This window comes from Myxocyprinus asiaticus, chromosome 5 (genome assembly GCF_019703515.2).
Source record: "Myxocyprinus asiaticus isolate MX2 ecotype Aquarium Trade chromosome 5, UBuf_Myxa_2, whole genome shotgun sequence".
Lineage (NCBI taxonomy): Eukaryota > Metazoa > Chordata > Actinopteri > Cypriniformes > Catostomidae > Myxocyprinus > Myxocyprinus asiaticus.
In genome coordinates, this window is record NC_059348.1 from 52,737,677 (window position 1) to 52,755,894 (window position 18,218).

Here is an 18,218-nt window from a genome sequence, read left to right on the forward strand (position 1 = left end):
ACCAGGACAATTTTCTTTTAAACACTACAGTAATGAGAATTGGGCAGTGGTAGCTCAGCGGTTAAGGCTCTGGGTTACTGATCAGAAGATCGGGGGTTCAAGCCCCAACACCGCCAAGATGCCACTGTTGGGCCCTTGAGTAAGGCCCTTGACCCTATCTGCTCCAGGGGCGCCGTATCATGGCTGACCCTGCACTCTGACCCCAGCCTAGCTGGGATATGTGAAAAAGAAGAATTTCACTGTATATGTGCAAATGTATAATGTGTGATAAATAAAGAAAACTATTATTATAATTATTAATTATTACAATTATTATTAATTATTATTATTATTAATTTGGGAAAATGTGCTTAATATGTGCTTTTATGAAAATAATGGCATTTTGAAAATTTTATATATATATATATATATATATTTCATGCAAATTATAATTTTTTATTAAATGTATTTATTTTATTTAATTATGTAATAAAAGTAATATATTTATTTTTTTAAACTTTGGGATGAAATTTGACCTTGATATTTCTTTGTGAGATTCACCTACAATATAAGGGAAAATATCAATAAAAATGTGTATTAGATATATTTAGATATATTTATCTGCCATTTTATTCCAAAAATGCTTAAGACATTTTCACCAACGTCATTTTTAATGGTATCAACCACAACATGGACCAATTCATGCCCAAGGCTTTGATTTAAAATTTTTGAGTATATAAATTGGGAAAATAATGGCACAATAGAAAAAAATATATAATAAAACTGTTTGTATTTATTTATGGTTTTATTTAATTAAATAATAAAGCAATATCATTTCCTTTTGATTTTGGGATGAAATTTGACCTGGATATTTTCTTTGTGAGATTCAACTGTAAGGAAAAATATTCATAAAAAATATTGAACAAACAAACAAAATAGAAATCTAGACACAATGTTCAAATAAGAACATTTAATGTGTTTTTTTAAAAACACAAATTAGTCTGGAGGCTATACAGTTAGTTCCCTATTAAGTATGGCTTTGTTGATGTGGAAAGCTCTGAGACAAACTGTAACGCCTTCTGGGAGTTTTTTCCACAGATGTTTATAGACATATACAGACCTTTGCACAGACACAAGCAACCAAACATACACACACACATACACACACACACACACACACACACGTGTCCTCACCTCTCTAAGCGGTTCGTTTAGTTCCTCTAGGATGCTTTCTTCATCAAACATCTTACCCTGGTAACGGTGCTCATAGTAATCATGGATCTTCTGTCGGAAATCTGCTGGTAGTTTATGGAAGGACATGTACTGCTCCACTTGTTTGTACTGCAGAGAAAGAAAAACATCATTGTAAATAATATTGGTGCTCCAGTAGCTCAACTATTAGAGCACAGTGCAAGGATGTGGGTTTGATTCCCAGGGAACACACATACTGATAAAATGTACACTCTACCTTGGATTCACTAAAGTTACTTTGGATAAAAGCATCTGCCAAAGCATAAATGTAAATTTCATTTTTGGTCTTGCCCTATAGACAGCAAGTTTGCTGTTACAGTACATAAACTACTGGTCAAAAGTTTTTTTTCTTCACATTTTAGAATAATAGTAAAGTCATCACAACTATGGAATGACATAAATGGAACTATGGGAATTATGTTGTGACTAAACAAAATCCAAAATAAATCAAAACTGTGTTATATTTTAGCATCTTCAAAGTAGTCACCCTTCGCCTAGAATTTGCAGACATGTACGCTTGACATTTTCTAAACCAACTTCTTGAGGTATCACCCTGGGATGATTTTTAAACAGTATTGAAGGAGTTCCCATCTATGTTGGGCACTTATTGGCTGCTTTTCTTTATTATTCGGTCCAAGTCATCAATTTCAAAAACTTTTTTATTTTTATTACATTTTAGTTTTATAATGAAATAAATTAATATGGTGGCACAATTATATTTTTGTCTACAAAACTAATTTCAAACATTTAAGCATACGCCTTCAGATCAAAAGATTTTTAAGATCATGGGAAACATTTCAGGCAAGTGTTTCAAAACTTTTGACCGGTAGTGTATAAAACACACTCAAACATGTAAGATTACATTCACATATACCATTAAGACCTCAATCATTACGTAAGAATAATCTTATCTGGATTGGTACTTCAACTATAGGTACTTTCATGTCCCAGGGGTTGATTTTTTTATAAAACGTAACATTTTTATTTGTTATATGAAAGTCACATTAACTATTTTACCATGCCTTCATCATTTACTTTGGCTACTTTTCAAATGCCTTTCATGCACAGATTTAGTTTTTTTACCCTTGACGCAGACCAAGACATTCAATTTTAAAAGTGGTTGGTTACTAATCAATACCACCAGTGATAGAATATTTTTATTGTGTGTCAAGTTGCAATTTTGTTCAATTATATTTTGAAAATGTAATTGATTTTTAATTGTGCATATTTAGAATATCTACAGTCTGTCATTTTATTCCAAAAAATGCTTAGAAAGTCATTTCCACCACCGTCATTTCTAACATAGAATGGTACTAAACACATTACTGATCATTTCATATCTTAGGAGGAGATTTTTTTTTTTTTCCACTTTATTTATTTTTGTTTTGCGAAGGTCTCAAAAAAATTAAATTGTTGAGCTTTATAAAGGACTGACTGTTTGATAGTTTATGGTGCTGACACCTTGTCTACACCGGGCGCGTCCGCTGATGCGACACAACGCAACGGCTTGAGGCTGTTTACAGCAGGTGCATCAATGCAAACTTTCTAAACCATTTATCTGTGTTGTTGGCAGTAGTAGCACCAGTGCAAAATGGAATGGGACACCTGTTTACTGTTGGCATGACGCGCTGCAACTGACAGTTCCATGGTAGACAGCATCATTGAATATAATGGGTGCTATTGCTTTAGACGTGACGTGCCTCTCGTGTCCGGTGTTGACAGGGTGTGAGTGTTAACAGTTGTGCTTGAGTTTAATATATTCGGATGCAATGTGTTGGATGTGCGTCATGTGGAAACCCTGAAATTTTGTTTTATAATATTGTGGAGGTTGTTCATTCTCTGCCAATTGAATTTCAAATATGGATGTATTTGAGGGGCTGCACGATGTTAGCCAATCAGAACTGTGTCCATTTACATTTAAAGGAGGAGCAAAGACCAAAACCGAATGTTCAGACATAGGGCCAGAAATACGGTGGAACATGATCATATATTACTAAATTATGACTGTTTTGGTAAAAAAAAAAAAAACTTCACTAACATTATAAGTGGACTTCAGGGAAGATAATAAAAAAAGAGCATTTCATGACCCCTTTAAATCAATAGTAAGGGTTTCTAATACATATCACAGTGTGGTTATAATCAGGGATTTTATGCTGTCATATTTGTTGGAAAGACTGCCCTGTGTACAGTATCATCTGGATTATTTTGAGCAGTCTACAGTGGATCTATAACCTGAAACAGCTTTTCCCAGTTCCTCATTGATCCACCAGCTTTACGGTGAAGATGTCACTCACTTACTCAGTAGAAGCAGCAGCAGTGTGGATCTAAGTGGCTTACTGATGGAGTGATACAGAAAATTGTTTAATGGCCGGGCCAGTACAATCAATAGAGCAGAGATGGACTGATTGGCCTGAATGTGACGTCAACTAATTAAACTGTACTCTCTCACCTCATTTACAGCCAAATCTAATGAAAACTGATTTATTGTTGATGGTGCCATTTACAGATGAGGTGAGAGGTGACGGAAAAGGACAGGCCACAACATGCGATGATTTTCATCAATTTAAAACGTGGCCACTGATTTTATTGATGCTGACATGATAGAAAGAAGTGTGATTGTTCTTATGGGACCCACTTTATATTAGGTGGAATTAACTACTATGTACTTAATCATCAAATCAAATCAAATCAAATCAAATCACTTTATTGTCACACAGCCATATACACAAGTGCAATGGTGTGTGAAATTCTTGGGTGCAGTTCCGATCAACATAGCAGTCGTGACAGTGATGAGACATACGCCAATCTACAATAAACATCAAATTAACACAACGCAATTTAAACATCTGTTATACATAATTAAACTCGACTTAAAACATCAAATTAACACAACACAATTTAAACATCTGTTATACATAATTACACAACTTAAAACATCAAATTAACACAACACAATTTAAACATCTGTTATACACAATTACACTCAACAATATACAATAATAACATACATTGCACAGTATACAATATGCTGTTTTTGTTTTGTTTTTTTTTGTTTTTTACTATATAGATACTATATAGATACACATTATTCAATAAAAATTAAAATATATATGAAAAAAGTATATATATAGAATGTACAGTATTGTACTGTATTGACATTCAGGCTGTCGGTTGATAGTCAGTTGTTAAGAGAGATATAATATAAAGACAGTAATATAATTTATGACAGTCCGGTGTGAGATAAAAGAGTAATAAAGTGCAGGGATGATGTATTTTGATCGTGGGAGATCAAGAGTTCAGAAGTCTGATTGCTTGGGGGAAGAAGCTATCATGGAGTCGGCTGGTGCGGGTCCTGATGCTGCGATACCGCCTACCTGATGGTAGCAGTGAGAACAGCCCATGGCTCGGGTGGCTGGAGTCTCTGATGATCCTCCGAGCTTTTTTCACACACCGCCTTGTATATATTTCCTGGAGGGAGGGAAGCTCACCTCCGATGATGTGTTTGGCAGTTCGCACCACCCTTTGCAGTGCTTTGCGGTTGTGGGCAGTGCTATTGCCGTACCAGGCGGAGATACAGCCAGTCAGGATGCTCTCCACAGTGCAGGTGTAGAACCGTGTGAGGATGTGGCGGTTCATTCCAAACTTCCTCAGCCGTCTCAGGAAGAAAAGGCGCTGATGAGCCTTCTTCACAATGACTTCAGTGTGGACGGACCATGTGAGTTCCTCAGTGATGTGGACACCCAGGAACTTGAAGCTGCTGACTCTCTCCACTGGTGCTCCATTGATGGTGATTGGACTGTGTTCTCTGTCTTTTCTCCTGAAGTCCACCACAAGCTCCTTTGTCTTACTGACGTTGAGGGAGAGGTTGTGCTCCTGACACCAGTGTGTCAGAGTGTGCACCTCCTCTCTGTAGGCTGTTTCATCATTGTCAGTGATCAGACCTACCACCGTCGTGTCATCAGCAAACTTAATGATGGCATTGGTGTTATGTGTTGCCACACAGTCATGTGTGTACAGGGAATACAGTAGTGGGCTGAGAACACAGCCCTGCGGGGCTCCAGTGTTGAGGGTCAGTGATGAGGAGATGTTGCTGCCTATTCTAACCACCTGGCGTCTGCTTGACAGGAAGTCCAGGATCCAGCTGCACAGCGAGCTGTTTAAGCCCAGAGCCCGGAGTTTCTCATCTAGCTTGGAGGGCACTATGGTGTTGAATGCTGAGCTGTAGTCTACAAACAGCATTCTCACATAAGTGTTCTTTTTTTCCAGGTGGGAGAGAGCAGTGTGTATTGTAGATGCAATGGCATCATCAGTGGAGCGGTTGTTACGGTAAGCAAACTGCAGCGGGTCAAGATTGAGTGGTAATACAGAGCAGATGTAATCTCTGATTAGTCTCTCAAAACATTTGCTGATGATGGGGGTCAGAGCAACAGGACGCCAGTCATTTAAACAAGTTATTTTCGATTGTTTTGGAACAGGCACAATGGTGGATGTTTTAAAGCATGTGGGGACTACAGACAAAGAGAGGGAAAGGTTGAAAATGTCCGTAAAAACACCAGCCAGCTGGTTCGCGCACGCTCTGATGACGCGGCCCGGAATGCCGTCTGGACCCGCGGCTTTGCGGATATTCACCCGTCAGAAGGATCGGGTTACATCCGCTACAGAGACGGAGAGTGAACTAACCTCTGTAGCTTCGGCCGTGAGAGCTCTCTCCGCGAGGGCGGTGTTATTTCCCTCGAAACGAGCATAAAAAGTATTTAGCTCATCCGGTAGAGAGGCAGCGGTGTTCATGGCGGAGTTTTTATTCCCTTTAAAGTCCGTGATGATGTTAATTCCCTGCCACATGCTTCTAGAGTTGGTGGTGTTAAACTGTCCTTCAATCTTACTCCTGTACTGGCGTTTTGCTGTTTTGATAGTTTTTCGGAGGGCATAACTGGCTTGTTTATGCTCCTCCGCGTTCCCGGAATTAAAAGCGGAGGTCCGCACATTAAGTGCTGCGCGAACATCGCTGTTGATCCACGGCTTCTGATTCGGATAGATTCGCACAGTTCTGGTCGGAATCACTTCCTCTACACACGTTCTGATGAAGCACATTACGCTATCAGCGTAAAGCTCGATGTCGTCATCAGAGGCGGACCGGAACATCTCCCAGTCCGTGCGATCAAAACAGTCTTGTAGCGTAGAGTCTGATTGGTCCGACCAGCACTGGATCGTTCTGAGGGTGGGTGCTTCCTGTTTCAGTTTCTGCCTGTAAGCGGGCAGAAGCAGAATGGAAGAGTGGTCCGATTTGCCAAATGGTGGGCGGGGGAGGGATTTGTAGCCATCCCGGAACGGAGAGTAGCAATGGTCCAAAACCCGGTCCCCTCGTGTGTTGAAACTAATGTGCTGATGATATTTTGGTGCGACTGATTTTAAACTGGCTTTATTAAAGTCCCCGGTCACAATGAACGCGGCCTCAGGGTGCGCGGTTTCCTGCTCACTTACACTCCCATACAGTTCCTTGAGTGCCCGGTCTGTGTCGGCTTGTGGGGGGATGTACACAGCAGTGATAATGACCGCTGTGAATTCCCTCGGTAGCCAGAATGGTCGACACAGAAGCATAAGAAATTCCAGATCAGGAGAACAGAAAGACTTGATAGAATGTATGTTCCTCTGATCACACCAGGATTTGTTGATCATAAAACATACACCACCTCCTCTAGTTTTACCTGAGAGGTCTTTCGCTCTGTCCGCTCGGAGCATGGAGAACCCCGCGGGTTCAATGGCTGAGTCTGGAATCTCCGCAGACATCCAAGTTTCCGTAAGGCAGATAACGCAGCAGTCCCTCGTCTCTCGTTGGAAAGAGATCCGCGCTTTCAGCTCGCAGAGCTTGTTATCCAGAGACTGAACATTTGCCAGTAGAATAGTGGGTAGCGGGGGTTGATTTGCGCGGCGTCTTACTCTGATGAGAACGCCGGCTCTGTTTCCCCTTTTCCTCCTGCGTTTCCGTGGCCGTGCTGCCCAGACAAAGGGCTCCGCTTGCGTGTTTGTAAACAGCGGGTCGGCATTGAGGAATGTGAAGTCCGGTTTACGGTGTGAGATCGCTGAGCCAATGTCCAAAAGTGTTTGTCTGTCGTAGACAATAAGGCAGGCAACATCCAAGACAAAAAACATAAGAATTGTAAACAAAACAAACAAACCATTGCTAAGTTGTGTCGGAGCTCGCAACGCAGCAGCCATACTCGGCGCCCTCTTGAGTCCTGAGTCCTAATCATTTGATGCAATGTACTTATTATGTACATACATGTTGTTGAATTTAATTACATTTAAAGTACTTGTATTTAATTACATTTGTAGTTACATGTTTAACTTTACCCCTAACCCTAACCCAACCCTTATCCCAATACCTAACTCTAACCCCTAATCCTAACCCTAACCCTAACCTCACTCCTAACCCTACCCATACCTCAACCTCAGTAGCAGCAAATGTGGGCATTTTGCAGAACAACAAGCAGTTACACAGTAAATACATAGTCTTGTATGAATTTAATGTTAGTACATAGTAGTAAAGGCCACCTAATATAAAGTCATGAGAAACTTCGCTAGGATTTTGCTATGTAATTGATAATGTGTTCTGAGTGGTTGCTAGGGAGATGCTATGTGGTTACCATGGTATAGTAATGGTATCAGATCGTAAAACCGTGGTACATAGATATATGATTCAATAGTGACATGATAAAATCTTTTTTTTTTTTAAGAAAATTGACATTGATATTGTGGGTGCTTGCTGCCCGCTGCAAAGGTGTTCTGAGTGGTTGCTAGCACATTGCTATGTGATTACTAGGGTGTTGCTATGTTCTTATCATGGTATATTAATGGTATCTAATCAATAAACTATGGTGCTGAATGATTACATTCTCAAATACCATGGTATTGCTATAATATATTATCTTAACCCTAACCAATAAAACTGTAGTATATTCTTCTTAGGGCCATAAAACCGATAAAAAAAAATGTAATCAAATTAAGTACATGATATGGCGATTAATTAATCACAATTAGTCGCATATATCAGTAATTGCTAAAAAAGGCACCCAGTTAAAGATAATTTCATATATAATAATCAAAATAATGAAAAATATAACAAATAAAAAATAATAATAATAATTCAGATAATTGACAGACATTATTGTGGCACTTGCATTGATTAGACAATACAAAAAGTGCCATGATTAAGGCGTAATTAAATGCGTACATTTTTTAGCACATTTTTTTTATATAATTAATTGCAATGAATTAATGTGTTAAATTGTCAGCCTTAATTTATATAATAAAAAAAGACAAAAAGAAAATGTGAGTCTTGCAAACTTTCACTAGAACATTGTGGGTGGTTGCTGTGTGTGTTGCTATGGAGTTGCTAGGTGTTCTGAGTGGTTGCTAGCACATTGCTGTGTGATTGCTAGAGTATTCTGAGTAGTTGCTATGGCAATTCTATGTGGTCACCATGGTATAGTAATGGTATTAGATTGAAAGAGCATGGTGCTTTGATAATACTAGAGGTAGACCGATATATCTGTTTTACCAATTAATCGGTGCCGATAGTTACTTACTGGAACTATGGGTTATCTGCAAAAATCAATGCCGATTGTTGCTGATAGTTTTTTCATCATTTCATCATTTCAAAATAAGAGTCCCCTGTTTGTTTTTGGGCTTGTTTACATGTAAAAAACCCAAGTTATGCACCAAATCTTAATTTTTTTTCTGGTTATTAATGGAATTTTGATTGAACAATAAACTGCATCTGGGATTTTATTCATTTTGGACTCTTTGTCTGTGTCCATCATAGTGCAGAAAGAAAAGGTAAAATTTTTGACATTCTATAAATCTATTTTAAAAACTATTGGCCGTTATTAATCAGTTATTGGCCTTTCCAACCACCTTAGTTATCGGTATCTGCAAAATCAACTATTGGTCAACCTCTGGATAATACCATGGTACTGAATGTTTACCATGCTCACATACCATAGTGTTTACATGGTACTACAAGCTACTTCAAAGAATACCATGGTATTACTATGGTACATTACCCCAAACATAACCAATAAAACTGCAATATATTTTTTTTATTAGGGCTGTAAATAGATTAAAAAAATTAATCAAATTTATTACATGATATGCCAATTAACTGACTAACTTAATCACAATAAATAACATTTATCAACATTATCAGTACTTGCTGAAAAAGTCCCCCCAAAACAGATAGTTCAATATGTAATAATCAAAATAATTATAAATATAACATAAATAATATAATACATAATAAGACATTTCATTATTTTGGCAGACTTGTAAAGCTTTGATTAGACAATACAAAAACGGGCAGAATTTAGGCGTGATAAACTGCATGATATTACCATGGTATATTACCCTAACCCATAAAACTATAGTATATTTTATGGTAATACCGTTGTATTTTTTGTAATGAAGAGGAGATGCTTTAGAATGCTTTACTTGAGCTTTAGAATAACCTGAGTGTAGTGTGTGATTTGTTTGCTATTTCTGGTTGTCCTGTCATGGAGTGCACAACAGAGATGTGCAGACGAACAGAAGCAGGAGGACAGCAGCAGTCACAAAGACTCAGTCTGCTGCTGTAGATTTAGACCATGTCTTACGGCAAGCCCATTTATAAATATACACAGCACACACAAACTCTCTCCATCTCTCGCTTCAGTATTCCAAAACACTGCACGGAGAGATATAAAAGCCTTTTAGGATGGGAGCGAGGGTTTCAGACTGTTTGATAAAGTGCATTTTAGGTCAACATACCAAAAAGAATATTGCAGATAGGAGAGAGCAGAGAATTGTTTGGAACTGTGAACAATTCAGAGGCAGTTTAATCTGTTCCTGATGAGTGTGTGTGAATGGACAACTGCCCTTCCAAACCAGGATACACAATAATGTTCCACTCATGCTTCAATACTGTGTGTGTGTGTGTGTGTGTGTGTGTGTGTATGTGTGTGTAAGTATAACTGATAGAGGCATACAAATGTCAGCCCTAAATAGTAGTTTAAAGGAATAGACCACCCAAAAATAAAAATTCTCTCATCATTTACTCACCCTCATGCCATTCCATAATCATATGATTTACTTTCTTCTGCATTACACAAGCTTTTTTGAAGAATGTATAAGATGTTTTGATCCATACAATGCAAATCAAAGGGGTCCAACCTTTTAAGCTGCAAAAAAGACAGAGGCAGCAAAAAAGGAATCCATACAACACTGTGTGGCAGGCAGTAATGCCCAGAAGGTTTATACATCTACCTGTGTATCTGACTAATATTCTGGGAGAACAGTGTCTACTGTGAAAAGGGCAGTTGGAGTCCAGGGAAGACTGTCAGGAAAGTCTGACTGACTGCAGGAAAGTCTGCACAGGGGTTGGAAGGCTAGTTACCTTACCCACAAGTCCTCATACAGGTGACATCCTAACTATGAGCACTATACAAGAAAAACAGCCCAGTGGTCCTCCAAGAGGTGGGATGGAAGATTAGGATGGACTCTACAGACATGACTGGAACGGCCATGGATAATGAGCAAAGGATCCTTAGGAGATGCAGCTATGGGTAGACGAGGGTAACGACAGGAAGGATGAAATGTGGTGGGAACAGCCAGAAACAACCTTGCAATGCAGCAGCAGGCCAGACAAGAAGGATATAGAGCCCGGTTGAGCACCATAGCACTACTGAATCCACTGTTGTGGAGGGTCACCAAGAAGACCATTACTGCCAGTAGGACAAGTCATACCCGCAAGGTGAGCCACAGAAGGATACTGTTAACCTACAAGAGACGGAAGGCAAGACAAAGAAAAGAAGCCAGGGAGAAGGAAACTAATTAATTGGCCAAGATCTGACGATAATGAAGCCTGGAGCAGACTAGACCAAGACCTGTGCTCCACATTGGAGAATGCACTCAGCGGAAGGGTGGAGGTCAAGCTTAATATGTTTAGTGACATTGTTTATGAAGAATGTATAGGTAGATTTGGGGAAGCGTCAATGAAGGAGTGTGGTCCCAGGGTGATGGGTAGGAGAGAAAATGAACTACTTAAGCTGGTGAAAGAGCATATGCAGCTCTGCAAGGCATGGAGAAGAGCAGATGACCATGACAAGGAGGGCTTGAAGGTATTGTGGAATGGCATAAGGGCTAGGTTGTCAATTTTGAGGAGGACAGAGAGAATTCGACAGCAGAGAAGAAGGAAGGAGCATGAGAGTATGAAATTTGTCATGGATCCTTTTAAATTTGCCAGAAATCTTCTCGAAGAGAACAGGAGTGGAAAGCTGGTGATGCCAAAGCAAGATCTAAAAGATCACATGAAAGAACAACTAGGGGATCCCCATAAAGAAAGCCTGCTAGGCTCACCCGGATATGTCCCACAGCCAGCAGAGCCCGTAGTGGGATTTGATATCGCTCCACCCATGCTGAGTGAGATCAGGCAAGTGGTAGAAAAAGCCAGGGCAACTTCAGCCCCTGGCCCAAATGGGATACATTTTAGGTTGTATAAGCAGTGTCCAACAGTTCTTAAACTGTTATGGAGACTACTGAGAGTTGCCTGGAAGAAGCAATGTATACCCCTGGACACCCAAAGAACAGGAATCCACCAACATAAGTCTGTTTAGGTGTATTTCTCTACTGAATGTGGAAGGAAAGATTTTCTTTTCGGTGGTAGCAAGGAGGATGTTTGATTACCTCCTGAAGAATGGATACACAGACATAAGCTGCAAGAAGGGAGGCGTAACAGGTTTTCCTGGATGTGTGGAGCATGTGTCAGTAATATGGGAGCAGATCCAGTCTGCCAAGAGAGACAAGAAAGACCTCCATGTGGTCTGGCTGGACCTGGCAAATGCCTATGGATCAGTTCCACACCAGCTCAACAGTTATGCACTGGACTTTTTCCATGTATCAGAGTGTATTAAGAGCTTGGTAGATACAGTAGTTACTATGGGGACCTGAAAATATGTCATGCAACACAGGAGTAAATAACTGGATGGCAGCAACTGGAAAAAGTTGTGATGGGATGTTCAATCTCTCCCATGCTGTTCACAGCTGCATTCAAGATCATCCTAACTGGTGCCAGACAGATGGCCCGAGGAATCCGTTCACAATCTGGGGTGAGAGTTCCAGCACTGCGCAGCTATATGGATGATGTCCCAATATCCTCCAGACTGCTGCATGTACAAACAGACTCTTAAAAAGACTGGAAGAGCTTTTGGCATGGGCCAGGATGAAGATCAAGCCAGCAAAGTCACTTTCTATTCGTAAGGGGATTAGAAGCAACCAGATATCATTTGAGGTGGATGGTGAAAGAATCCCAGTGCTTGCAGAGCAGCCCATATGAAGTTTAGGGAGATAATACACAGCAGATCTGTCAGATAAACATATGGCAGGGTTGGTTCTGAAACAGCTGAAAGAGGGCTTGGATAATTAGACAATTGTCATCTCTGAGGCAAATACAATGTCTGATGTCACCAGTTTATAATGCGTCATCACCTGATTTGGTCACTAAAGATGTGTGAGATCACTGCAGCGGCAGTGGAAAGGATTAGACACCAAGGCCAACAGTTACGTTAGGAAGTGGCTGGGCTTGACACATTGTCTTTCAGATGTAGCATTGTTTTGAAGAAATGCCTTACAACTGCCATTAAAGTCCATAACCCTGGGTTACAAGCAGGAGAAGACAAGGCTGTTCTTAGAACTAAGGGAATCAACAGACCAGTCGGTGAGGGCTTGTCAAGCCCAGGTCAGAAAAAGGCCACACGCTAGAAGGCAGAGGAGTTGTAAACAGGGCGGTTTCAAGACTGAAGCAACAAGAGATTGTTGGAAGAACCCAATCGGGAACAGCAGGACTTGGATGGGGATGGCTACCAAGCTATGGTCAGCAGCCTCTAAAAAACAGAAAAAAGCACCAGTAGTGACAGAAGTAACTAAGATGGAAGAGGAAGGGTATATGATTTGAGCTGTCAGCCAGCAGCAGCAGGGGCGCTGGACAGTATGGGGAGGTGCATCTAATAGAGATTTAGGAGGGCTGACCTGTGGAAGATACCTCAGACCAGGCTAAGTTTTCTAATATGCTCCACCTATAACACTCTTCCAAGCCCTGGAAATTTGTCTCTGTGTTATAGTAAAGAGGAGAGTTGTCCCCTCTGCCTGGCCCCAAGAGTAAATCTGCAGCACATGTTGGCTGGGTGCAAGACCACCTTGGCACAAGGACAATACAGGTAGCGGCATGATCAGGTTCTGAAAAAGCTGGCAGAGATCCTTGAGGCATGAGAGTAAAGGCCAACAAATGCCATCATGCTCCTCAGAGGAAGTACATTGAGTTTGTTAAAAAGGGAGGTGCCGCACAAGGCACAGCTTGGACGAAGGAAAGGTCAATCGTGGCACATGGAAGTGATTGTTCAATATTGTTCGACCTTGGCCAGCAGCTAAAATTTCCTTCTGAGATCGCCATTACCTCCTTGAGGCCGGACATAGTGTTATGGTCAACATCAACTAGTAAAGTCATCATGATTTAACTTACTATCCCATGAGAAGATGGACTGGAAGAAGCCTATGAGAGGAAAAAGCTCAAATATGCTGATCTGGCCGCCAAGTGCAGGGAAAATGGATAGAGGGCTGCCACTTACCCTGTAGAGGTCAGATGTCGAGGGTTTATTGGAACATCAATGCAGCACCTGTTGAAAAACATTGGTATCTTTGGATCAGCGTTGAAGAAGTCTCTGAAGGAAATGGCAGAAGAAGCAGAAAAAGGGAGCTTCTGGCTATAGTTAAGAAGGAAGGATGAAAAGTGGGGTGTGAAGAAGTAAGAAAGTAGGAATAGGGAACAGTTGAGATATGTGGTGAGGTAGCATGAAGAAGAGGAAAGGGGTGGGGAGGAATTATTTCCGCTGACCCAATCGGACCTTATCCATGGGTTTCTGGAGAGGGATTGAGTGGGGGAGTGAAACCAGGCCAAGCTAGGCATTGGAGGGGCGGCTGATGCAGTCTCGTGCCTCGCCTCTCATGTCGCTCTCCTACTTAATCTGTAAGAGGAGTGGTTTAAGGATAGGCACTGGATGGGTGGTAAGTAGAGATTGATAGCTTGTGTTTTTTCTAACAGAGAAGAGGCCTTGGACGTTGGGTAGGTCTGCTCATGGGGGGGGTGTATTGAACCCTGGTTGTATGGTATGTCTCAACAAGAAAGGAGGAATGTCTTGATGGGAAAGCAAGAAAGAAAGGCAATCAGAAGGATCCGGTGTCCAGCTGTGGGGGGTGGCAGGGAGATGTCCCTGACTGCCATCCCTCCACCAAGAGTTGTTCCGGGATTAATGGGGCAAAACATCTGTGATAGGTGGTTTCCAGCTGATAACCCTGTAGCTGGACAACTAAAGGTGCCGGCAGAGGTGCGGAATGGCAGTTAGACATCTACCTGTGCATCCGAGTCATTTCTGTTAGTTTCAGGCATCCGAGTACATCCAGCCACCGAACAACATGGTCCACATTTTAATAATGACATTTATGACAGTCATTTTAATGTAAGTACATTAATCGTGTTAAAGTCACTATCAATGAAGCGTCTCCCGCTATTGTTTTAAATGAGTATGACAACTAGAAGGAAATGTTCAAGGAACAAAGATCACTTTCTCAAACCGACGAATATTCCTTCAAATGGTCTGTATAAATCATCCAATTATAATGATTAACCAAAAGCCTAACCATACTTTTTAAAAGATAACTTTGTGCTTTGTTTTATTCATCAATCATTTTTACCTTTGAGGACATTGCCAGATATCAGCAGGTTGTTTTGTTCCCCAAAGTATAGCAAAATAAACCCACACCGTCCTTCTAAACCACCGTGTTTTAAAAGCTGAAATTTACTAAATGGTAGTATTATAACACTAGGAGGCCATGTTGATTCCTGTCTAAAGCTTTTCCAGTGTACTGTAGATGAAAGCAAACAAGACCTTGCTCCCTCATTCCCACATCTCAAATAATGGAAAACACTGAGCCGAGCCTGTGTGTTTGTGCTGTTTAGTCTTGGTGTCCTTTTGGTGAAAGTTAAGATGAATAAGCCTAATTTCAGGTCCACATCAGAGATGTATAATTCACTGCACTGATTTTAGTATAAATCACCTCAGTATGGTACTAAGCACACTTTGTCTGAGCCAAAGCTAGCCTGTGAGCAGCTGCTGAGCAGGGTCTGTGCTTTCACAGAAAAGTAGGGTCAGCGTTATGCAGCAAAAAGGTGTCTTAAGTTTTAAGGAACCAAAAGCAACTTTGATAAAATTAGTCACTCAAATCTCGTTTTAAATTTGTGTTGTTACACCAGTCACAGGCAAAGATATCTGTCATTTATCTAAGAGATGTGTAATCAACAGGTTCGGCCTGGGATTTTACATAGTAACTGGCCGAAAAGTTGTTGAGCAGGTGGGGGGGGGGGTGCTGTCCTTTTCTGCATATAGCTGTCCCCTTCTGCATATCGCGGCACCGTTTTGTGGTGCCTTCTGCATAACGCGGCGGCCCCATTTCACGGCCGGCACACCGGGAAAAGTCCTGGTTCTCCCAATGGCCAGTCCGCGACTGGTAATCAACTACCCCATGTAAATAATGTCCAAAATAATCAAAAACTTTGTTCTTTCTTGCAAATAAGTACTGTGGCAGTACCATGGTACTTTGATATAGGCTGTATAGGTACAAAATGACTACCATTTTCATGTCCTGCTGAAGAAAAAAAAAACAGCTTAAAGAGATACACCCAGAAGGAATTCACCTCAAAATAACAACTTGTTAAAAATTATGTTGTTCAAAAACCATACTACTTTCTTATGTGGAACACAAAAGGCAGAATGTGGCTTTCAGTCCCTAAAACTGTTAAATAAAAATGTTTTCCATAGAAGACAGAAAGTCAAATGGGTTTGGAACAACATGAGGGTGAGTAAATTATTACAGAAATGTAACTTTAAGGTGAACTATCGCTTTAAATGTGGTTTGTTTGTCTAAACTGGCCAACAAGCTGGTTAGACGGGTCTAATTTGCCGTTTTAGAGGAGTTTTGGGCACTTGCCAGCTGGTCAGGCTGGGAGACTAGCTGGCCGACCATCTAAACCAGTAAAAGACCAGCCAAGCTGGGGCTTAGATGGTATTTCACTGGTTTAGATGGTCGGCCAGCTGGTCTCCCAGCCTGACCAGCTAAACCAGCAAGGTGACTAGCTAAACCAGCTAAGACAACTAGCATGACAACACAAGCATAGTGTTCCACATTATTTCTACATTGCCATTTATTCTGGGCTAGAACCGGCAACTTAGACCAGAGGAGACCTCTATGAGCGACATATAAAGCATCAACCACAGTTTGTGTTTTCCATGTGATATTTGGGGGCTGGTAAATTTGAAATAAACAAGAAAGAACTCTTAGAACAAAGCAAATACAGGTGCGCTCAAGTACATATTGTCTTCTTGCTACTAAGGCCACTCCTTTTTCAGTTTCCTAAAAAGGGGCAATTCTAGGATCAGTGAATTTTCAGAGCTCAGCCCAGACCTCTGTGAGAGTACAGATACGTATGGGCCATACTATGATGAAATATTGGACTATAATATACTTTATAATAAAAGTTTTAATGCTACATCAGTGAGGTGTCACTTATCTAGTAAATCTTTAAATATTACTGAAACTAAAACTAACTTTTGTCTCAGCTTCAGATACACTCTACATCAGAAGATGTGTGCTTTTAACACTGTGGACAGTAAAACATGATTAAAGAAAAAATACCCTTTTGGTTTTCCTTAGTTCGACACACATTGTACACAATAGACAGTTTTGAAGCCTATTATTGATTCATCAGGTGTTTTAAGTCAATTTAGAAGATAGGCTGTAAATGGGCTAAAATAGGACAAATTAGAAAATATAAGAAAAAAAAACTGTGACGTTCAATGCATCGTGCCTTAATGTTTGCATTTCACAAGGAAAACGCTGTTCAAGTAAAGAGGTGTAATCATAGTGAAATTAATGCGTTCTCAAATGAAAACATACTAGTGTGGATGAAGCTTAAGTGTCTAAAACAAAATTCAAAAATGTATTCAAGACAAATTCAAGACCTGTTCTTTCTGGAATGTACTTACTGTAGCAGTTTGGGAACTTGTAAACTCAACTTTGTTTTTCCAGCAGACTCATTAAAACTAATTCACCTGAAACTGACCCCCAGGAATTGCGTACAGCCAATCAGTACATGAACGGTGTGTGGACAGGAGCTGGTGTCGAGATAGCAAATCAGAATTTATTTTCTACCTGTTCTAATCTGTCCAGCTCTGTCAATCTCTTTTAGTATCCAGACTGTTTCTCTACCTGCCAGATTTAGTACACAATCAACACACTCTTATACCAGTGATATAAATGAGAAATGCTAGCAAACACACACACACACACACACACACACACTCCATTCTGAGCGGCCACTGCAGCCACCACATTGTTGAACTGAATATTTGGTAGCTTGCAGCTATGATGCAAATCAAACAGAATCGTTCATTGTAACATATGTGGAGGCCACAGAACTGCTATAAATGTATGTGTCACGCTTCCTCTTCAGGCAATGTGTGTGTGTGTGTGTGTGTGTGTGTGTGTGTGTAAGGTGTAGACGTCATGAGAATCAAACGACTCTCTGGGGCAAATTCATGTAACTATCACATGACTTTTCATTGCAGCATTTCAGCACAAAACTGCTGCAAAACAAAATTTTGACGCAAAAGGAGTAGACCTAAATAGAATGCTATAATCGACAATTTTCACAATTAGTCAATCGCAGCAGCTATAATCGTAATCTCAATACTTATTCAATTAATTTTGCAGCCTTAATGTGTACATGGGATGACTCTTTGTTTCCAAAACATGCCCGGGCAAAGACACAGACATAAAGTTCTAATAGATGAAGATGATCAATAAAACTCTCTCTTTGAGAACTAACTGTTGACTCTTTCATAAACCAT

At 40.4% G+C, this 18,218-nt stretch overlaps 1 protein-coding gene across 1 annotated transcript in view; it reads right to left on the reverse strand.

The window, feature by feature from the left end:
• The window catches only part of LOC127440672 (potassium/sodium hyperpolarization-activated cyclic nucleotide-gated channel 2-like), a 90,172-nt gene that overhangs the window by 22,813 nt on the left and 49,141 nt on the right, over positions 1-18,218 (reverse strand). The window contains exon 6 of the mRNA XM_051697405.1: positions 1,174-1,320. Within this exon, the coding sequence (XP_051553365.1) occupies positions 1,174-1,320 (147 nt within the window). The remainder of the gene's footprint in view (positions 1-1,173; positions 1,321-18,218) is intronic.